Source organism: Bos taurus, chromosome 11 (genome assembly GCF_002263795.3).
Source record: "Bos taurus isolate L1 Dominette 01449 registration number 42190680 breed Hereford chromosome 11, ARS-UCD2.0, whole genome shotgun sequence".
Taxonomy (NCBI): domain Eukaryota; kingdom Metazoa; phylum Chordata; class Mammalia; order Artiodactyla; family Bovidae; genus Bos; species Bos taurus.
Genome location: NC_037338.1, coordinates 106,769,534 through 106,791,764, shown reverse-complemented (window position 1 = coordinate 106,791,764; position 22,231 = coordinate 106,769,534). Strand labels below are relative to the sequence as shown.

The window sequence follows — 22,231 nt, the reverse complement described above, 5'->3', positions numbered from 1 at the left end:
TACTGAGGTGCTGCTGCCAGAGGGGCCCTAGGGGAAAGTCAGACTTTCACCATCACCCAGGAATGAGGCCACACATGCCCCACCCACGTAATGTGCACGGACCATGTGGAGAGCAGAAACGAGGCACACCTAACCCTCCCCACCAGGGAAGCACCTAGAGGCACAGTGGGAGGCAGAAGTACCACTCCACCGGCAGAGTGAAAAACACCCCAGAGCGTGCCAGTGGAGGCCATCTGGGGAAACCAGCCTTCTACGCCCACCTTGCAGTAGCAAGGCAGCAACCCCGCTTCTCTTGGCAGAAGTCAGAGGAAGCCAGATAAAACAGAGCGTTTAAATAAGATCCAGGGTCTTAGAATATAATGCCGAAAATGTTGAGGTTTCAACTGACACTCATTTGCCAAAACAAGAACCCGGAAGATAACAAATTGAATTTAAAAAAAAAAAGAATAGATGGTGTGAAATAAATAAAGAATAAAAAGCAAACAAAAGAATTAGATGCTGTGATGGTTAATTTTATGTGTCAACTTGACTGGGCCATGGGGTGCCCAGATGTCTAGCCAAACATTCTGGATGGTTCTCCAAGTGTGTTTCTGGATGAAATTAACATTTTAATTAATAAAGCAGATAGTTCTCCATAATGTGGTGGGCCTCATCCAATCAATTCAAGGACATAATAGAACAAAAAACTGACCCTCTCTGAAGTAAGAGAAGATTCTCCAGAAGAGAACGCAGACTTTATCTGCACCATCGGCCCTGCTGGCCTCTACTGCTTTCAGAGTGGACTTGCAGCACAGGCTCCCCTGGGTGGCGAGCCTGCCAAGCTACACTTACTGCACATTTGGACCTGAGAGCCTTCATAATCACACAGGCCAGTCCCTAACAGTAGCGATCTTTCTTTCTCTCTGTCTCACACACACACACACACACACACACACACACACGTCTAGTTTGCTGTATCTCTCTGGAGAACCCCCAGAGATCACCAACACTAAGATGACAGATGTATCTGACAAAGGTTTTAAAGCAGCCATTGTAAAAATATGTCAAAGGGTAATTGTATACACATTTGAAACACATGAAAAAAAGAGAAAGTCTCAACAAAGAAATAGTACCATCAAATAAATAAAAGATACAATGAAGAATCAAATGGAAAATTTAGAACTGAAAAATACAATAATCAAAATGAAAATCTCAATGGAAAGGCACCATAAAGACAACAAAGGAAAGAACCAATAGATGGTAAAAGAGAAGAAGAGAAATTACTCAATATAAAAAGAGAAATAGACTGAAAAATCAAACAAGAGATCAGAGCAGAGCCTCAGGAACCTGTGTGACAATGGCAAAACATGTGACATTCATACATCACAGTAGCAGAGCACAGGAGAAAGAAGAGAAAGCGGAACAGTACTCAAAGAAATAATGTTTGAAAAATCCCCACATTTGGCAAGAGACATAAACCTATAGATTCAAGAAGCTGAGTGAATACCAAACAGAATAAACCCAAAGAAATCCACAAGATATTTCATTGTCAAACCAAGAAAAACTAAGCATGGATTTAAAATCTTCAAAGTGGCAAGAGAAAACTGGCACCTTACTTACGGAGTGAAACAGATTTCTCATCATTAACTATTGAGGCCAGAATGAAGTGCACACTCCTTTCCAGGTGCTCAGAGAAAGAAACCGTCAACAAACACCTACACCCATGAGATATATCCTTCAGGAATGAAGGGAACATCAAGACATTCTCTTAGTAACTGGGAGAATTTTACCCCAGCCTATCTACCCTAAGAGAATGACTAATGAAAATCTCTAAGCAGAAAGGAATGATTTGAAAAGGAATTCTTGACCATTAAGAAGGAAGAAAAAACAATGAAAAGAGTAAAAATAAGGGTGGTGGTGGTGGTGGTTTAGTCACTAAGTCATGTCCAACTCTTGCGATTCCATGGACAAAGGAGCCTGGCAGGCAGGCTACAGTCCATGAGATTCTCCAGGCAAGAATACTGGGATGGATTGCCATTTCCTTCTCCAGGGGATCTTCCCAACCCAGGAATGGAACCTGGGTCTCCTGCACTGTAGGCGGATTCTTTACCAACTGAGCTACAAGGGAAGCCCAAAAATAAGGTTAGGTGGATTTTATTCGTCCTTTTGGGTTTCCTAAATTATGTTTTGACAATGGAAGCAAAAATTGTAACACACTATGATGTGGTTATAAATATATGCAGAGGAAATGTTTGAGATAATTGTATTATAAGTAGGGGAGGATAAAGAAATATAAAGAAGATAAGGGGTATATATGTCACTTGAACTGATACTATTATGACACCAGTAGATTAGAATAAGATATCAGTTCAGTTCAGTTCAGTCGCTCATTCGTGTCCGACTCTTTGCAACCCCATGATCTGCAGCACGCCAGGCCTCCCTATCCATCACCAACTCCCAGAGTTCACCCAAACTCATGTCCATCGAGTTGGTGATGCCATCCAGCCATCTCATCCTCTGTCGTCCCCTTCTCCTCCTGCCCCCAATCCCTCCCAGCATCAGAGTCTTTTCCAATGAGTCAACACTTCACATGAGGTAGCCAAAGTACTGGAGTTTCAGCTTTAGCATCAGTCCTTCCAAAGAACACCCAAGACTGATCTCCTTTAGAATGGACTGGTTGGATCTCCTTGCAGTCCAAGGGACTCTCAAGAGTCTTCTCCAACACCACAGTTCAAAAGCATCAATTCTTCGGCACTCAGCTTTCTTCACAGTCCAACTGTCACATCCATACATGACCACTGGAAAAACCATAGCCTTGACTAGATGGACCTTTGTTGGCAAAGCAATGTCTCTGCTTTTGAATATGCTGTCTAGGTTGGTCATAACTTTCCTTCCAAGGAGTAAGCGTCTTTTAATTTCATGGCTGCAGTCACCATCTGCAGTGATTTTGGAGCCCAGAAAATAAAGTCTGACACTGTTTCCACTGTTTCCCCATCTATTTCCCATGAAGTGATGAGACCAGATGCCATGATCTTAGTTTTCTGAATGTTGAGTTTTAAGCCAACTTTTTCACTCTCCACTTTCACTTTCATCAAGAGGCTTTTTAGTTCCTCTTCACTTTCTGCCATAAGGGTAGTGTCATTTGCATATCTGAGGTTATTGATATTTCTCCTGGCAATCCTGATTCCAGCTTGTGCTTCTTCCAGCCCAGCATTTCTCATGATGTACTCTGCATATACGTTTAATAAGCAGGGTGACAATATACAGCCTTGATGTACTCCTTTTCCTATTTGGAACCAGTCTGTTGTTCCATGTCCAGTTCTAATTGTTGCTTCCTGACCTGCATCCAGGTTTCTCAAGAGGCAGGTCAGGTGGTCTGGTATTCCCATTTCTTTCAGAATTTTCCAGTTTATTGTGATCCACACAGTCAAAGGCTTTGGCATAGTCAATAAAGCAGAAATAGATGTTTTTCTGGAACTCTCTTCCTTTTTTCATGATCTAGCGGATGTTGGCAATTTGATCTCTGGTTCCTCTACCTTTTCTAAAACCAGCTTGAACATCAGGAAGTTCACGGTTCACGTATTGCTGAAGCCTGGCTTGGAGAATTTTGAGTATTACTTTACTAGCGTGTGAGATGAGTGCAGTTGTGTGGTAGTTTGAGCATTCTTTGGCATTGCCTTTCTTTGGGATTGGAATGAAAACTGACCTTTTTCAGTCCTGTGGCCACTGCTGAGTTTTCCAAATTTGCTGGCATATTGAGTGCAGCACTTTCACAGCATCATCTTTCAGGATTTGAAATAGCTCCACTGGAATTCCATCACCTCCACTAGCTTTGTCCGTAGCGATGCTTTCTAAGGCTCACTTGACTTCACATTCCAGGATGTCTGGCTCTAGGTGAGTGATCACACCATTGTGATTATCTTGGTCATCAAGACCTTTTTTGTACAGTTCTTCTGTTTATTCTTGCCGCCTCTTCTTAACATCTTCTGCTTTTGTTAGGTCCATACCATTTCTGTCCTTTATCGAGCCCATCTTTGCATGAAGTGTTCCCTTGGTATCTCTGATTTCCTTGAAGAGATCCCTAGTCTTTCCCATAGTTGCTTTCCTCTATTTCTTTGCATTGATCGCTGAGGAAGGCTTTCTTTTCTCTCCTTGCTATTCTTTGGAACTCTGCATTCAGATGGGTGTATCTTTCCTTTTCTCCTTTGCTTTTCGCTTCTCTTCTTTTCACAGCTATTTGTAAGGCCTCCCCAGACAGCCATTTTGCTTTTTCGCATTTCTTTTCCATGGGGATGGTCTTGCTCCCTGTCTCCTGTACAATGTCGCGAACCTCCGTCCATAGTTCATCAGGCACTCTGTCTATCGTAGAGTAAGATTAGAGCAACTACTAAAGGAGCAGAGATCCACTTAAGAACAGCTAGATAAATGAAAGTGGAATTTCTTTTCCAAGAAGGCAGGAAAAAGAAAACAAACAAAAAGCCAAAACAAACAGCAAACAAAAAATAAATAAATAAAATGGCAGATGTGAGCTTTAACATATCAATAATTACATTATATGTTAATGGTTTGGATATACGAATTAAAAGACAAAGATTAGCCACTGAATTTAAAAACATGACCCAACTATGTTTTGTCTACAAGAAATTCATTTCAAATATAAAATTTAGGCAGGTAGCTCAGCTGGTAAAGAATCCACCTGCAATACAGGAGACCCCGGTTCGATTCCTGGGTCAGGAAGATCCTCTGGAGAAGAGATAGGCTATCCACTCCAGGGTTCTTGGGCTTCCCTGGTGGCTCAGATGGTAAAGAATTCACCTACAATGCAGGAGAGCCAACCTGGGTTCGATCCCTGGGCTGGGAAGATCCCCTGGAGAAGGGAACAGCTACTCACTCCTGGCTTGGAGAATCCCATGGACAGAGGAGCCTGGCAGGCTACAGTCCATGGGGTTGCAGAGTCGGACATGACTGAGCGACTTTCACATGATAGATAGGCAGGTTGAAAGTGAAACATGGAAAAAGAAACATCATATAAACATGTATCAAATGAAACCTGTAGTGGCTATATTAATATTAGATAAAGGAGACATTAGAACAAAAAAATTTCTCCAGAGACACAGGAACATATACAGGTTTCCCTGCAGTCTGAAGGCAGTGCATTCCTATGAAGCTTTCCTAAGCCACAGTAGGGCACAGCGAAGAAACAGTCGACCACCACAGGACACGTGTGCTAACAGACGCAGAGAGTAAACGGAGACAAAGCGCAGATGAAGCTCTCCTAAGCCACAGTGGGGCACAGCGAAGAATAATCAATCACCACAGGCCATGTGCTAACAGACACAGAGAATAAACGGAGACAAAGCGCAGATGCTCCCAGACACGACGGAGTCATGGCCTGTCTGATGCTGAGGTGCTCGTGTAGTGCCCAGGGGTGAGCTTGGCAGTGCCACTCTTGCTGCTTGGGGGCACACTGCCACCATAATAGCTTGCTGCGAAACAAATGCTGAGTACTATCGTCTCTTTTCACCTTGTTTCATAAAAGCATTATTCCACCAGGGGTTTCTTTTGGTTAGTGGGAACAAGTACTAATATAGGTCTTTCATAAAACTGAAGTGGCATTAAGAGAACTTTCGAAAATTGGGGGCATATTATAATGATAAAATGATCGATTCATCAGGAAGACACAGCGATTCTAAATGTGTAGATGCCAAGAAAGGAACCATAACACACGTGAAGCAAAAACTGACGGAACTGAAAGGAGAAACGGACAAACACACAATTCCAGTGGGAACTTCAGCACCTCTCTCTCAGACATTGATAAGGCAACTAGACAGGAAGTCAGCAAGGATAGAAAAGAACTCACCACCAACCAACAGGATTTAACTGGCATTTATACACACAGCTCACAATAACATTTTACAAACATTCTTTTCAAGTGTACCCGACACATATGTGAAGACAGACCATATCCTGAGCCATAAAACAAGTCTCAATAAACTTAAAAGCATTGAAAATTTTTTCCAATTTAGTATATTCTCTAACCCTAATAAAATCAAACAAGAGACAAATAAGAGAAAGATGACAGGAAACTCTCCAAACACAAAGGAAACAAACAGTTCTAAATAATGTATCGAAGAGGAATTCTCAAGGAAATTATAAAATATTGAACTGAATGAAAATGAAAATATAAGACATCAAATTTGAATGACATGGCTAAAGCAATTGTAAGAAGGAATTTATATTACTAAACACTTGACAAAAGAAGGAAAAGTCTCAAATCAATAATCTAAGCTTCCACCTGAAGCATTTAGAAAAGGAGGTGCAAAACAAACCCAAATCAAGTCGAAGAAAGTAAACAACAAAGCTAAAAACAGAAAGCAACAAAGTTGAAAATACAAACAATAGAGAAAATCAATTTTTGAAAAAGTTTGCTCTTTGAAAACACAGTCAAATTGACATACCTCTGGCAATACTGACCAAGAAAAAGAGAAGATATAAATTATCAATATCAATAATGAAACAGGGTACCACACTACAGACCCAAGAAACATTAAAAGGATAATTAAGGAATACTACAGACAGCTCTAAATGCATTAGACCACATGGATGAAATAGATTAATTTTTCCAAAAACACAAATTACTACAACTCACCCAATATAAAATATAGTCCAATAACTATTAAGGAAAGTTATATTGTGATTTTAAAACTTCCCCTACAAAAGGACAGACATATTGATCAATGAAATAGAATTGATGATCTAGAAATAAACCCTTATATTTATGATGTAAATTTTTTAAAAAATAAATATGCCAAGGCAATTCAGTGGGGAAAGTATACTCTTTCCAACAAATGGTGCTGGGACAAGTAGCTATCCACAGACAAAAAAATTAAATTGGACCCTACCACACACCAAAAATGAAGTCAAAATGGATCCTAGACCTAAATATATGAGCCAAAACTATAAAACACACGAGTAAATTTGCATGACTTTGGATTAGGTAAAGGATGCTTAGATACGACACCAAAAGTGCAGAGGAAAACAGGGAAACTGGACTTCATCAAAATAAAAATCTTTTTTACTTCAAATAACACCATCAGAATAGTGAAAAGATACTTCATGAAGTGTGAGAAAATATTTGCAAATCATCTGAAATATCTGGTAAGGGTCCAGTGTTCATAATGTATAAAGAAATCTTACAGGTCAATAGTAAAATGACAACCTAATCTTTAAGTGGGCAAAGGATCTGAATACATATTTCTCTAAAGAAGATATAAAATGGTATATAATCATGTAAAAGATGCTCAACATCATAAGTCATTAGGAAAATACAAATCAAAGCTAAAATGAAACCACTTCACTTCATGGTTGGCCGGTTAAATTTAAAAATAAATTTTATAGTATGATTAAAATTAAAAAGATAGACAAGTGTTGGTGATGTGTATGCGTGTGCTCAGTCACTCAGTCATGTCTGACTCTTTGCAGCTCCATGAGCTACAGCCCACCAGGCTCCTCTGCCCATGGCATTTTCCAGGCAAGAGCACTGGAGTGGGGTGTCATTCCTACTCCAAGGGATCTTCCCAGCCCAGGGACGGAGCCCTCACCTCCTGCATCGACAGGCAGACCCTCGCTACTAGTGCCCGCCGGGCAGCCCGAGGGCTGCTGAGGGTGTGGACAGCCTGGGACACTGTGCACTCCTGGTGAGGGTGACAGCCTGGGACACTGTGCACTCCTGGTGGGGGTGACAGCCTGGGACACTGTGCACTCCTGGTGGGGGTGACAGCCTGGGACACTGTGCACTCCTGGTGGGGGTGACAGCCTGGGACACTGTGCACTCCTGGTGGGGGTGACAGCCTGGGACACTGTGCACTCCTGGTGGGGGTGACAGCCTGGGACACTGTGCTCTCCTGGTGGGGGTGACAGCCTGGGACACTGTGCACTCCTGGTGGGGGTGACAGCCTGGGAACTGTGCACTCCTGGTGGGGGTGACAGCCTGGGACACTGTGCACTCCTGGTGGGGGTGACAGCCTGGGACACTGTGCACTCCTGGTGGGGGTGACAGCCTGGGACACTGTGCACTCCTGGTGGGGGTGACAGCCTGGGACACTGTGCACTCCTGGTGGGGGTGACAGCCTGGGACACTGTGCACTCCTGGTGGGGGTGACAGCCTGGGACACTGTGCACTCCTGGTGGGGGTGACAGCCTGGGACACTGTGCACTCCTGGTGGGGGTGACAGCCTGGGACACTGTGCACTCCTGGTGGGGGTGACAGCCTGGGACACTGTGCACTCCTGGTGGGGTGACAGCCTGGGACACTGTGCACTCCTGGTGGGGGTGACAGCCTGGGACACTGTGCACTCCTGGTGGGGGTGACAGCCTGGGACACTGTGCACTCCTGGTGGGGGTGACAGCCTGGGACACTGTGCACTCCTGGTGGGGGTGACAGCCTGGGACACTGTGCTCTCCTGGTGGGGGTGACAGCCTGGGACACTGTGCACTCCTGGTGGGGGTGACAGCCTGGGACACGGTGGGCATAAAACGTCGCAGCCGCTTTGGAAGCCAGTCTGGCAGTTCTTCAAAAGGTTAAATACGAGTTACCACGTGACCCGGAAGTCCCACTCCTAGGTGCACAGGTAAGAGAAATGAAAACACTCCACACAAAACTTTGTACACGAATGTCCATAGCAGCATTACTCACAACGTAAAGCAGTGGAAACAACCCAAAATGTGCAACTGATGAAACACAAACACAAGTGGGTACAGCCACACAAAGGAATCGTCTTTGATAATAAAAGCAATGAACTGCTGATACTTGCTATAACATGGAGGGACCTTAAAAACACAAAATTCCACATCTCGTAGGAGTCCATTTGTATGAAATGTCTGGAATAGACTAATATAAAGAGACAGAATATATTAGTGTTTGCCAGACGCTAGGGGAATGGAGGAATGGGAAGTAACTACTAATAAATACAGGGTTTCTTTTTTAGTTGATGAAAATCTTCAAAAATTAGTGATGATGCTAGTTGCACAATCTTGTGAATATACAAAATGCACTGAACCATTCACCACTTTGATGAATTTTATAGTAGTTGAATAAAAATAAAATCATTATTTGAAAAAGTAAAAATAAACCTCTAGGCCCAGAAGCTCCAATACTTTGGCCACCTGATGTGAATAGCTGATTCATTGGAAAAGACCCTGATGCTGGAAAAGATTGAAGGCAGAAGGAGAAGAGGGAGACAAAGGGTGAGATGGCATCACCGATGCAATGGGCATTAACTTGGGCAAACTCTGGGAGATGGTGAGGGCCAGAGAAACCTGGCATGCAGCAGGCCACGGGGCTGGGAAGAGTCGGACTCAACCAGGTGACTGAACAACGGTGACAACAGGCCCAGATTACGGAATTCTGCCAAGCGTGGTTTTCTTTCTGCAATCTGTTTTATGTATTATTTTTAATTGTAGGATAATTACAATATCGTGATGGTTTTTGCCATACATCAACAAGAAACGCCCATAGGTATACACATGTCCCCTCCCTCTTATAACCCCTACCACCACCCTCCCCTCCCAACCTTCAAGGTTGTCACAAAGCATCATCTCCGGGTTCCCCGCATCACACAGCAAACTCCTGCTGGCTATCTATTTTACATATGGTTTTTAAAAATTAACACCACTTATATGCAATCTCTTCTAGGAAAATAGAACAGGAAGAATTACTTCCCAGTTCACTTTATAAAACTTGTATTATCCTTATTTAAAAAAAAAAAGAACAGACAAAAGTAGAAGAAAGAAAGAAAGAAAAGTAAGTATGATCAAAAGTCATCATCAATATAGATACAGGAAATGATGTGACAGTCAAGGGCTTATACAAACAGCTCCACAATAAAAAAACAAACAGCTCAGTCAAAAATGGGCAAAAGACCTCAGCAGACATTTCTCCAAGGAAGACATTTAAATGGCCAGTAGGCTCATGAGAAGAAGCCCGTCGTCACTAATCATCAGAGAAATGCAAATCAAACTACAACGAGCTGCCACCTCGTGCCAGCAGCGTGGCCGTCACTGAGAAGTCTAGAAATGACAAATGTTGGAGAGGGCGTGGAGAAAGGGAGCCTTCCTTCACTGTTGGTGAGAATGTCAGTTAGTACAGCCACTAGGGAAAACAATCAGGAGGTTCCTCAGAAAACTAAAAATAGAATTACCGTAAGATCCAGCAATCCCACTCCTGGGCATACATCCAGACGAAACTCTAATTCAAAAGGATACACACACCTGGATGCTCACAGAAGCACTATTTACAGCAGCCAAACATGGAAACAGCCTAGATGCCCAACAACAGATGAAGGGATAAAGAAGAAGCGGTGCATACATATACAGTGGAACACCGCTCAGCCGTAAGAAGAACGAATAATGCATTTGCAGCAACACAAATGGACCTAGAGTTTGTCATACTAAGTGGAGTAAGTCAGAAAGAGGAAAACAAGTATCATACAATACCACGTACCTGTGGGATCTAAAATATGGAACACATGAACCTATCTACCAGATAGATACCTCTGTAAGAAAACTGAAGATACCAAGGGAACATTTCATGCAAAGATGGGCACAATAAAGTGCAAAAATGGCAAGGACCTAACAGGAACAGAAGAGATGAAGAAGATGTGGCAAGAATACACAGAAGAACTGTCCAGATAAGCTCTTAATGTCCCAGATAGCCACAATGGTGGGATCACTGACCTAGCACCAGACGTCCTGGAGCGTCAAGTCAAGAGGGCCTTAGGAAGCATTGCTACGAAGAAAGATAGTGGAGGTGGTTCAGCTGGACGAGTGGAGTAGTTCAGCTGGATGCAGCTGAGCTACTTCAAATCCTAAAAGATGTTGCTGTGAAAGTGCTGCACTCAATATGCCAGCAAATTTGGAAAACTCAGCAGAGGCCACAGGACTAGAAAAGGTCAGTTTTCATTCCAATCCCAAAGAAGGGCAATGCCAAGGGCAATGCCAAAGAATGCTCAAACCACCGCACAATCGCACTCTTCTCACATGCTAGATTATGCTCAAAATTCTCCAAGCCAGGCTTCAGCCAACAACGGTGTAGTGGTTTTTTGCCAACAAAGGTCCGTCTAGTCAAAGCTATGGTTTTTCCAGTAGTCATGTATGGACGTTAAAGTTGGACCATAAAGAAAGCTGAGCACCAAAGAACTGATGCTTTTGAACTGTGGTGTTGAGAAGACTCTTGAGAGTCCCTTGGACTGCAAAGAGATCCAACCGGTCCATCCTAAAGGAAATCAGTCCTGAATATTCATTGGAAGGACTGATGCTGAAGCTGAAACTCCAATACTTTGATCACCTGATGTGAAGAACTGACTCATTTGAAAAGACCCTGATGCTGGGAAAGACTGAAGGCAGGAGGAGAAGGGAACGACACAGGATGAGATGATTGGATGGCATCACCGACTCGATGAACGTGGGTTTGGGTGGACTCCGGGAGTTGGTGATGGACAGGGAGGCCTGGCGTGCTGCGGTTCATGGGGTCACAAAGAGTCAGACACGACTGAGCGACTGAACTGAACTGACTGAGGTTTCAGCAGTTCGTGAACCAAGAACTTCCAGATGTACAAGCTGGTCGTAGAAAAGGCAGAACCAGAGATCAAATTGCCAACATCCGCTAGATCATAGAAAAATCATGGGAATTCCAAAAAAAAGACTCTACTTCTGCTTCACTGACTATGCTAAAGCCTTTGACTGTGTGGATCACAACAAACTGCGGAGTATTCTTAAAGAGATGAGAATACCAGGCCACCCGACCTCCTCCTAAGAAACCTGCATGCAGGACAAAAAGCAACAGCTAGAACTGGACTTGGGACAACGGACTGGTTCCAAATCAGGAAAAGAGTAAGTCAAGGCTGTATATTGTCACCCTGCTTATTTAACTTATATGCAGAGTACATCATGAGAAATGCCGGACTGGATGACTCACAAGCCTGAATTAAAATTGCCAGGAGAAATATCAACAACCTCAGATATGCAGATGGCACCACCCTTATGGCAGAAAGTGAAGATGAACTAAAGAACCTCTTGATGAAAGTGAAAGAGGAGAGTGAAAAAGCGGGCTTAAAATTCAATACTCAGAAAAACGAAGATCATGGCATCCAGTTCCATCACGTCATGGCAAATAGATGGGGAAAGAGTGGAAATAGTGTCACATCATTTTCTTAGGCTTCAAAATCACTGCAGACAGTAACTGCTGTCACAAAATTAAAAGACGCTTGCTCTACAAACCTAGACAGTGTATTAAAAAGTCAGAGACATTACTTGGCAACAAACGTCCATATAGTCAAAGCTATGGTTTTTCCAGCAATCACGTATGGATGTGAAAGTTGAACCATAAAGAAGCTTGAGCACTGAAGAATTGATGCTTTTGAATTATGGTGCTAGAGAAGACTCTTGAGAGTCCTTGGACAGCAAGGATATCAAACCAGTCAATCCTAAAGGAAATCAACCCAGAATATTCATGAGAAGGACAGCTGCTGAAGCTCCAATACTTTGGTCATCTGATGCAAAGAACCAACTCATTAAAAAAAGACCCTGATGCCAGGAAAGATTGGGGGCAAGAGGAGAAAGGGGTGACAGAGGATAAGGTGGTTGGATGGCATCACTGACTAGATGGACATGAGCTTGAGCAAACTCAGGGAGATAGTGAAGGAAAGGGAAGCCTGGTGTGCGTCAGTTCATGGGATCACAAAGAGTGAGACACAACCCAGCAAATGAACAACGACAACAGAACAAACACAGACTCACAGACGTAGAGACGCAGAGACGCAGAGACGCAGAGACGCAGAGACGCAGAGACGCAGAGACGCAGAGACGCAGAGACTGTCTGTGAGTCTGTGTTTGTTCTGCTGCTGTTGTTCAACAGGAGGAGGGGGGAGAGGGGTGTGCTGGGAGGTGGGCGTTGGCAGGTGAAAACTATAGGGTTTAGAATGGATGAAAACGAGGTCCTAAGGTGTGGTACTGTGATATACCGTACTATATCACAGTAATACACTGTGATACACTGTAATGGAAAAGAACATAAAAAGAATGTATTTATGTACAATTGAGTCGCTTTGCTGTTTATCAGAGACTGGCACAACACTGTAAATCGACTGTACATATGCATACAGGCCACCTTGATAAAATATCAGCAAATGGAATTAAGCAGTGCATAAAGTAATTGTGTGCCATGAGCACATGGGCTTTTTCCAGGAGTGCAATGTTGGTTCAGTATTCAAAAGTCAATCAGCGTAATCCACCATTAACAGGCTAAAGGAAGAAAATCACATAATCATACCAAGGCAGAAAAAGTATTTTACAAAACTCAACACCCATTCATGATAAAAACTCTCAGAAAAATTAGGAATCCAAGGACTGACTCAGCTTGATAAAGAGCATCTGCAGAAAAGCTGACAGCTAACATTACACCTCAGCAGTGAAAACGGAATGCTTTCCCCCCGAGCCTCGGAGAATGGGAAGCACGTCTGCTCTCACTACTCTGTTAATTACTGTGACGGTGGGCGTTTTAGCCACTGAAATCAAGCAAGAGCCAGAAGATGAAAGGCTCACAGGGGAACTTTCCCGGTGATCCAGTGCTTAAGACTCCGCCTTCCAACGTAGGGGTACAGGCTTTACCTCTGCTTAGGGAGCTAGACCCCACATGTCTCATGGCCAAAAAAACAAACTTGAAATGGAAGCGACATTGTAACAAACTCAATAAAAACTTTAAAAAATTAAAACATAAAAGGCATACAGGTCAGAAAAAAAGAAATCATTCCTATTTACAAATGACACAGCTATCTATATAGGAAATCCCAAGGAATCTCCAAAAAATCTCCTAGAATTAATAAGTGAGTTCAGAAAGGTCAGGAATATAAGATCAACTTACAAAAATCAGTTGTGTTTCTTTATATGTTTGTGTGCTCAGTCACTCAGTCATGTCTGACTCTTCGCGACCCTAGGGACTGTAGCCCACCAGGCTCGTCTGTCCATGGAAATTTCCAGGCAAGAATACTGAGTGGGTTGCCATTTCCTGCTCGAGGGGATCTTCCCAACCCAGAGATCACACCCTCCGCTCTTGTGTCTCCTGCTTTGGCAGGAGGATTCTTTACCCCCTGTGCCCCCTAGGAAACCCGTATTTCAGTATACTAGCGATGAAACTATATATGGACACCAAGATTTAAAATACAATACCATTTACAATCTAACAAACATGTACAGGACTTGTATGCTGAAAACTATAAAATTCTGACTGAAGAAATCAAAAACAGTCTAAATAAAGGGAGAGATACTCCATGTCATGGATTGAAAGAGCCAGTACAGTAAAGATGCAATTCTCCCAAACTGAATAAAACGGGAGGGATCTGTCTGGTTTAAAAGATTTATAGTATGGCTACAACACTGAGGCCTGCATGACACCAGCAGAGGGGCAGACACAGAGCTCACTGGGACAGAGATGGACCCACGCACGCATGCCCAGCGGGCTGTCTGCAAAGGTGCAAAAGCAGTTCAGTGGAGGAAATAGAGCATTTCAACAAGTGTTGCTGGGGCAACTGGATGTCCACAACCCAGAGAAAGGGAAGAAGAAGGGAGGGAGGGAGAGAGAAAAGGGAAGGAGGGAGGGAGGGGGCGGGGGGAGCACACGTCAACCTAGACCTCACACTTCATACAAAAATTAACACAAGACGGATCACAGGCTTACATGTAAAAGAATAAACATGTTAGAAAAAATATAGGAGAAAATATTTGATTTAGGACTAGGCAAAGAGTTATTAGATTTTATGCCAAAAGCGCAGTCCACAAAAGAAAAAACCACTAAACAGGACTTTATCCAAATTAAATAGGTATGTTCTTTCACAGGTCAAGTGAGGAGTATGCAAAGACAAGCTACTGACTCAGAGAACATATTTGCAAACCATACATCTGACAAACAATTCATATCTGGAATATATATATAAACTGTACAGCAAAAGAACAATCCAGAACATGAGCTAAAGATAGGAAGAGCTATTTCACTGAAGAAGACGCACAAACAGCAAATCAGCATGAGCAGATCTTAGCACTATCGGCCACTGGGAAATCCATGACGATACATGTCTGCACAGCCAGAATGGCTGAAGTTAAAAACACCAAATATCAGTGAGGAGACAGAGAAACTAGATTACTCATACACTGCTGGTGGATCCAAAAGAATACAGGTCTTTGAAAGATGTTAGTTTCCTAAAAAATTAAACATACAACCCAGAAATTGCACTCTTGAGCATTTAACCCAGAGAAATGAAAACTTTCATTTGCACAAAAACCTGCCCACAGGACTTCCCTGGTGGCTCAGTGGTAAAGAATCTGCCTGCCAATGCATGAGACACGAGTTCAATCTCTGATCCAGGAAGATCCCAAGTAACTATTGAGCCTGTGCTCCCGAGCCCAGGAGCTGCAGCTACTGAGCCCACTCGCCACAGCCACGGAGCGCACTCGCCCAGCCCCTGAGACCTGCACAGCCTGGAGCCCGCGCTCCACGACAAGAGAAGCTGCCGCAACAAGAAACATATGCACCGCAACTGGAGAGCAGACCCCAACAAAGACCCAGCACAGCCAGAAATAAACAAATATTTTTTTAAAAAATCTGCCCACAAACGTGTAGAGCAGCTTTATTCATGATAACCCCAAGCAGAGACAACACACACGTTCTTTACAGGTGAGTATTAAACGCTGTAGTTCACTCACACCTTGGGGACCACTCAGCAAAAAAAAAAAGAAAAATGAAGAAACTGCTGACATGCAATAATCCAGATGTGTCTCCAGAGAATTATGCTGAGGGAAAAAAAACCAATACCCAAAATCACACAGGGTCTGGTTTCATCTACATAACATTCTTGAAAAGGCAGAATTATCGATGTGGCAAAAGGCAAGCGCTGACCAGGGATGAGGGCAAGAGAGAGGCGGGCGTGGCCCTCAGAGGGCAGCAGGACACCCTGCCGACGGGACACTGTCTCCACCGCAGCAGGGTCACCGTCCTGTTCTGGGAGTCGCCTGTTTTGCAGGCTGTTGGCAGAAGCAGGCAAAGCATACATGGGCTCTCTCTGTATTAATTCTTACAACTGCATGCGCACCTACCTTACCACAAATAAAAAGTTTCATTTAAAAAGAGAGCCAAAAAATAAATAAATAAAAAATAAATAAAAAGAGAGCCAGTTCCCACGTGTCCCTGCAGGTGCCTCATGGCCCTGCCATCCTCACCTTCAATCTTGGCCTCTTTAACCTGTGAATTCCGAGGCTCTATTCCCACTAACTGCCCGTCTCCTGGGACTTCTTGGCGACAGCTGGTCTGGAATCACTCTGGAAACGCTGTGCTCGGCTTCCAGGACACGGCACACTGCGGGGGCTCCAGCTCCCCCCAGGCCCGCCTCGCGCTCTTCTCTGGCTCCTTCTCTCCTACTTGGCTTCTGCGTGTTGGAAGTCTCCTGACAGCCAAAGGCTCACACAAGCTCCATTTTTAGCCATCTTGCTTCTAGCTCCACACATTCACACTGGGCGATCTCATCCTGTCTTGTAATTTGAAACATCACCCATGACTTCACACATGCACCCTCAGCCCTGCTGTCCCCCTGAACTCCCTTCTCATACACTCAACTGTATACTCAGCACCTCCACTTGGATGAAACAGTGCGTTCAGCTTCCTAGGGACAAAGCAGAGTTCTCAGTGTCCACCACAACATTCTGCTAAACAAAATTCCGCAATCACCTTTCTCAGTAAAAGGCACCACCGTTCCTAATGGCTCAAGTCACAGCATCTTTGATCCCTCTTTCTTTCACATTAAACATCACACTGAACCAATGAACAAGTTTGGTCTGCACTAACTTCAAAACGGAGCTTTTCACCTACATATCTGAAGGCCCCTTCCTCAGATCTTCACAAAACGAGTGCAGTGATCAGATGCAAAACCACACGTGCTTAACCATAAACCCACATTATTTACCGCCTATGGGCCCGCTGAACATAGTCACAGCCCAGGATGAAAACGTGGATAGGTCCTGTGACGATCAACACAAGTAGAAAACACAGGCTGAACTCAGTGATTAAGCATCCCGTCCCAGCTGCCGTGCTTCTCACCGAGACCATCGTCCCTCCTCCGCGGGCCTGCACAGCTGGCTGCTTTCAGAGAGAAAGGGCAGCGCAGCCCTCTCTGCCCACCACGCCTCGCTCTGTCCCTCCTTCCAGGCCTCTGACCGCGGCGCTACTGACGCAGAGGAGTGGGCGGGGGGACAGTCCTCCGTGCACGGGGCCCACTGTCCCAAGATAACCCACCTCCCCAGCCCGGCAGGAACTCGCAGCTGACTCATCCCTCACAAGACACTTGTGTGGGCTCTTTCAGGACCCATCTGACCACACTCCTCAGAACCCAGACGGCCATTTCTCCTCAAGATGGGGACCTGCCTGCCACCACCGCCAGCGCCTCAGCAGCCAGTCTCCGTGAGGCGCCGGGCAGCCTGCTCTCCCCAGGCGGCACAGGTGCTTACCGCCCCCCAGCCCCAGCCCCCCACCCCTAGCCCCCCAGCCCAATGCGCAGGCCTGAGGCACCGCCCCTTGAAGGCTCCATCAAGGAGCATTGGTCTGAGGCAACCACGAATGTCCCATCCCTGGGCTGTGGGGAAAGACAGCCTCTCCTGCCAGAGAACACTCTTCAGATGTCCTCTCTGGGGACATTCCTGGCGGTGCAGTGGTTAGGACTCTGCGCTTCCACTGCCGAGGACCTGGGTTCAACCCCTGGTGCGGACAGAAGAGAACAAAGCCTGTCTGATCTCCAGCAACTGGCCCCGTAACCCCTCCGTGTGGAGCAGACTCAGCGTTCTCAGCCACGGGCTCCGGGCACCAGGCTCATGGCCCACACCCTGCATGGCATGCCGGTGCCCTGCAGACTCCCCAGCACTGTCCCGCAGGCTCTGCATGTCTGGCTCCCAGACCCCACAGATCTTGCTTTCCCAGCGCCCCTGACCTGCCACCCCTGCCCCTCGTCCTCCTGCTCCCTTCGCTGAACTTGCCGTTACTGACTGGCATTATTTATCGAAAGCCTCCTGCCACCACTGTGCCTGTAGCGTCTGCTCCCAGTGTGTCCCCTGGAAATATGTCAGGGGAGCCTCTGTGGCCCTTTCCGACCAGCGCCTCCCACCCACCCACCCCTGGGGGCACAGGCCCACCAGGCTGAGTCACCTGGGCAGTGGCCAAGTCCCATGGCTCATGCAGTGCCCCGCTCGGTGGGGCTGGCAGGGACGTGGCCATCTCCAGCTATTTTTAGGGTTTGTCTTTGTGGAAATTGTTCCTGGATTGGCTGCAGGGAGAGAACAGCCAAGCTCCTCATCACCGCCCTTGTCTCTGTTTCTCCCTTGATCAAACCAAGCCTGTCATCAGACACGACTCTGTCTCCAAGGAGGGCTCTGGCTCAGTGGACCTCGGGCCAGCTTTTCCATAACTCACCCTCTGCCACCTTCCTGCCCAGCCGGCACTTACCAAGCACTGCCAGATGTCCAGCCCTGAGACGCACCAAGTCTCCATGAACTCTAAGACGAGTCGCAGAGCAGAGGATTCCAGCCTGTCCCTCCCATCCTTGTTCATGCCAGAAGCGCGTGGCTACTCCAGAGGCTGGCGGCCCGAGCCCCGCCCCAGTGCACAAGCGACAGGTTCAAGTGAAACGGCTCGCACTGCACAAGTCCCCTCCACAGCTCCCGGCACAACACACCCTCCAGCTACCAAGACACAGCGATCCACCAGCCAGACCTTCCAAAACTCCTGTTTCAAATGCACTGTCTTTCTCCACTCCCTCTAACTTAACTGTTCTCGTGCCCACAATCACAGGACTCTAGAGCGTAGCTCTGTGGGGATGGGGGGTCGTCACATAAAAAAAGACACCGAGAGCAACCCAGGAGTCCCCAAGAAGAGCCTCACGTGGAGGGGAGGCAGGCATGAGACACGTCATCAGGAAGCCCCAGAAGGCCTTATACCCAGCTTCTGTCCACAAGCACCAACCCCCAGAGCACCATACACTGCTGGGCTGGACTAGAGTCCTAACGACAGGGAAGACGGGGAGGGCAGGCAGGAGAGCAGGAGGGAGACTCAGAGGGAAGCAAACAAAGGTATACAACACAGTTCCCACCCCCAGGACCCTGGTTCCCACCCCCAGGATCCCCCAGACCCCACTTCCCACCCCCAGGACCCTGGCACAATCAGTGCATCCTCCCTGCACCTCGGCCCTGCTCCTCCCATTCACCAGGCAGCAGCCTGCTGCCTCAAGCCCAGAACGAGTTAACTAGCTTCTCCAAGCCTCACTCCCACGTCTGCACGCAGGGCTCTCATCACCAGCAGTGGCAGGTCCACCTCCTCTGGAATTGTTTTGTCTAACCTTCACCACCCAGCCCTCACCTTCACTTTCAAAACAGAAGTTGCCTGGAGACTCCAGAACCCAGGTCAGTGGCCCTGCAGGGGAGCTGCCCGAAGGAGCCTGTGTCCCATCCTGGGGGGAGAAGGCAGCCCGAGCCTGGACAGAAGCCTCGCCCCAAGGGGGCCAAGGAGCTCCCGGACCAAGACCCGACTCACGTTGTAGAGGATGTCGGTCCAGCCCTCCATGGTGATGCACTGGAACACCGTCAGGATGGCGAACAGGATGTTGTCGAAGTTGGTGATGCCGAAGTTGGGGCCCGCCCAGTACTCCCGGCACTCAGTGTCGCCCTCGCACAGCCGCGCCGGGGCCTCCCTGCCGCACGGGAAGTCACCCACCGGATCTGCGTCTGCGAGGAGAAGAGCAGGCAGGGCTGCGCTGAGGAACCCCGAGCTCTGCACCCCACTGGGACTGCGGGGCCCAGACCTCAGCACGGGAGAAAGGGATCAGGCACCAAGGGAAACTGCCTCCTGCCACTGCTGCACATGCCCTGTCTCCATCCTCAGCCCCAGCCTCAGACCCACCTTCTCAGGAACAGCTGGTCAACCTCCCCTTCCCCACAGAAACTGCCCATCACTATGTAAATATGCTGAGAACTCATTCACCTTAAAATCAAAAACAACCAACTCCTAACCTCCTACTCTTCCTATCGCCATCACCCCAACTGTCCCACAGCCAAACCTCCACCCAGACTTCCCCAACACACAGGTCTGCCTGTCACTCTGGAGCCAGAACCAAGCTGGATGGAGCCCTGCAGCCCCGGTGCTCTTCAGGCAGGTTGACCAACACAGGCCCAGAGCATGGCTGGGCCTCAGGGCCCGGTTCTCCTGGCACTGGCCCCAGCAAAGGGGACACACTCTTGCTGGCAGCCAGGAGCCACACAAAGAGATGCTAAAGAAATCACAGAAAACCAGGGCTAACCTCTGGAGTCAGGAGGCAAGCAGCTCAGGCTAGTCCCTCCCTCCCAAAACCTAAAGAAAAAACTATTCTTAAAAAATGCATAACAACACATGGAAAAGCTCTCCTATGAGGATAGGGGAAATTTTAGGAATAGCTAGGATGGGAAGCAAATATTCCCAGATTTAGAAGGCAAAACTGATCACACAAGTTTATTCCTTTCTTCCAATTATCTCAATAAATGCTCATAAAGAAAACCAGAAAGTCATTGTCTGTCTATTTGTAGACAATTGTGTTCTCTGTGAATAGTGAGAGTTTCATTTCCTCCTTTCACATTCTTAGGGCTTTTGTTCTTTTTCTTGCCTCACATCACTGGCCACAACCACCAAGGCTAGATGGACCAGCGGTGACCGCGTGTGCCTTTATCTCTGTTTTCACTTCAAAGGAAAAGCTCTCAAGACCGATGACAAAGTATGATGTCTGAAGGGAATTTTAGGTAGTTTAAGCAAATTCCCCTTATTTCCAGTTTGATTAAGAGGGGTTTTAAAATTATGAATGATTTAAACTTTAATAAAAACTTTTCCTGCCTCTACTGAGACGATCATACAGGTTTTCTCCTTTAATGTGTTTGTAGCTCAAGACACAAACCCTTGTGTCACCCTTAACTCTTCACTTTCTCTTCCTCCACATACAGTTGCCCAGAAAACCCAGATGGCCCAGCAGGCCACACTGCAAAATATACCCAGAACATGACAGATTCTAAGAGCCAAACAGGTTTCCCCGGGGCTCAGTGATAAAGAATGTGCCTGCCAGTGCGGGAGACTTGGGTTCCATCCCTGGTCTGGGAAGATCCCCTAAAGAAGGAAATGGCAACCCACTCCAGTATTCTTGCCTGGGAAACCCCATGGACAGAGGAGCCTGGTGGGCTACAGTTCCTGGCGTCACAAAGAGTCAGACACGACTTAGTGACTAAAACAATACCAACTGCCAAACAGCCTGGCCCCCGCCTCCATCCACCTCTCCTGGACTGAGATTTGACTCTCTGACTCTCCCCTGTTTGATCTGCCTCCCCAGAGCAGCCAGAACAATCAGAGGGTACCAGCGCTCACTCAAGGCCCCACTGTCCTCCCACTTCTCTAGGAATAAGATTCAGAGTCCTACATGGCCTGAACCCACGTGAGGCCCCCCACTCACTGCTTCTCACTCTAGCCCTTCACACTTACAAGTCCTTGTAACCAGAGCTTCTGGCAGGCTGCTGATGGGCCCCCTCTCACCACACTCAGCTCGCTGTCCAACTATCACCCTGACAGAGAGGCCTCCCCAGGCTACTGTCTGTGAGACAGACCCCAATCATTCTGTCTCAGATACCTTTCTTGCTTCCCTCCTAGAAGTTACTGTAGTACCTTCAGTAATTACTTCGTGTGTTTGCCTTTATAAGACTCTTGCCTGGGTCCACTTCCTCTGTCTAGCACCTAGAAGGCCCCCTCAGGGCCCAGAACAGTGAATCTCTCCGGGACGACTGAGTCTGTGGTCCTCCTCTGGGTCCGACAGGTACCTCAAGGCCTCACCTGTGCTGTTGGGGAAACAAGCCTTGTGGAATTTGCCCATGTAGAACTCGAGGCCAATGATGGCGAACATGAGGATGGCGAAAAAGAGAAGCAGCCCAATCTGCAGGAGCGGGACCATGGCCTTCATGATGGACTTGAGCACCACCTGCAAACCTGGGCAGAGCAGGTGAAGCAGGCAGGTCAGGCACACAGTGGGCAGAGCAGGGAGTGGACTGGGGTGTGGGCAGAACAGCAAGAGCCTGGGTGGGCAGGGCTGAGTCCTGGGCCAAGTGTGGAGCAATGAGTGCTCATGAGGCCAAAGGACAGAGCTGGGCCCTCAAAGCAGGG

The 22,231-nt window shown here is 46.7% G+C and overlaps 1 protein-coding gene across 1 annotated transcript in view; it reads right to left on the bottom strand.

The window, feature by feature from the left end:
- CACNA1B (calcium voltage-gated channel subunit alpha1 B) overlaps positions 1-22,231 on the bottom strand; it is a 210,777-nt gene that overhangs the window by 141,404 nt on the left and 47,142 nt on the right. Inside the window, 2 exon segments of the mRNA NM_174632.2 lie at positions 19,598-19,788; positions 21,905-22,057. Of these exon segments, the coding sequence (NP_777057.1) occupies positions 19,598-19,788; positions 21,905-22,057 (344 nt within the window).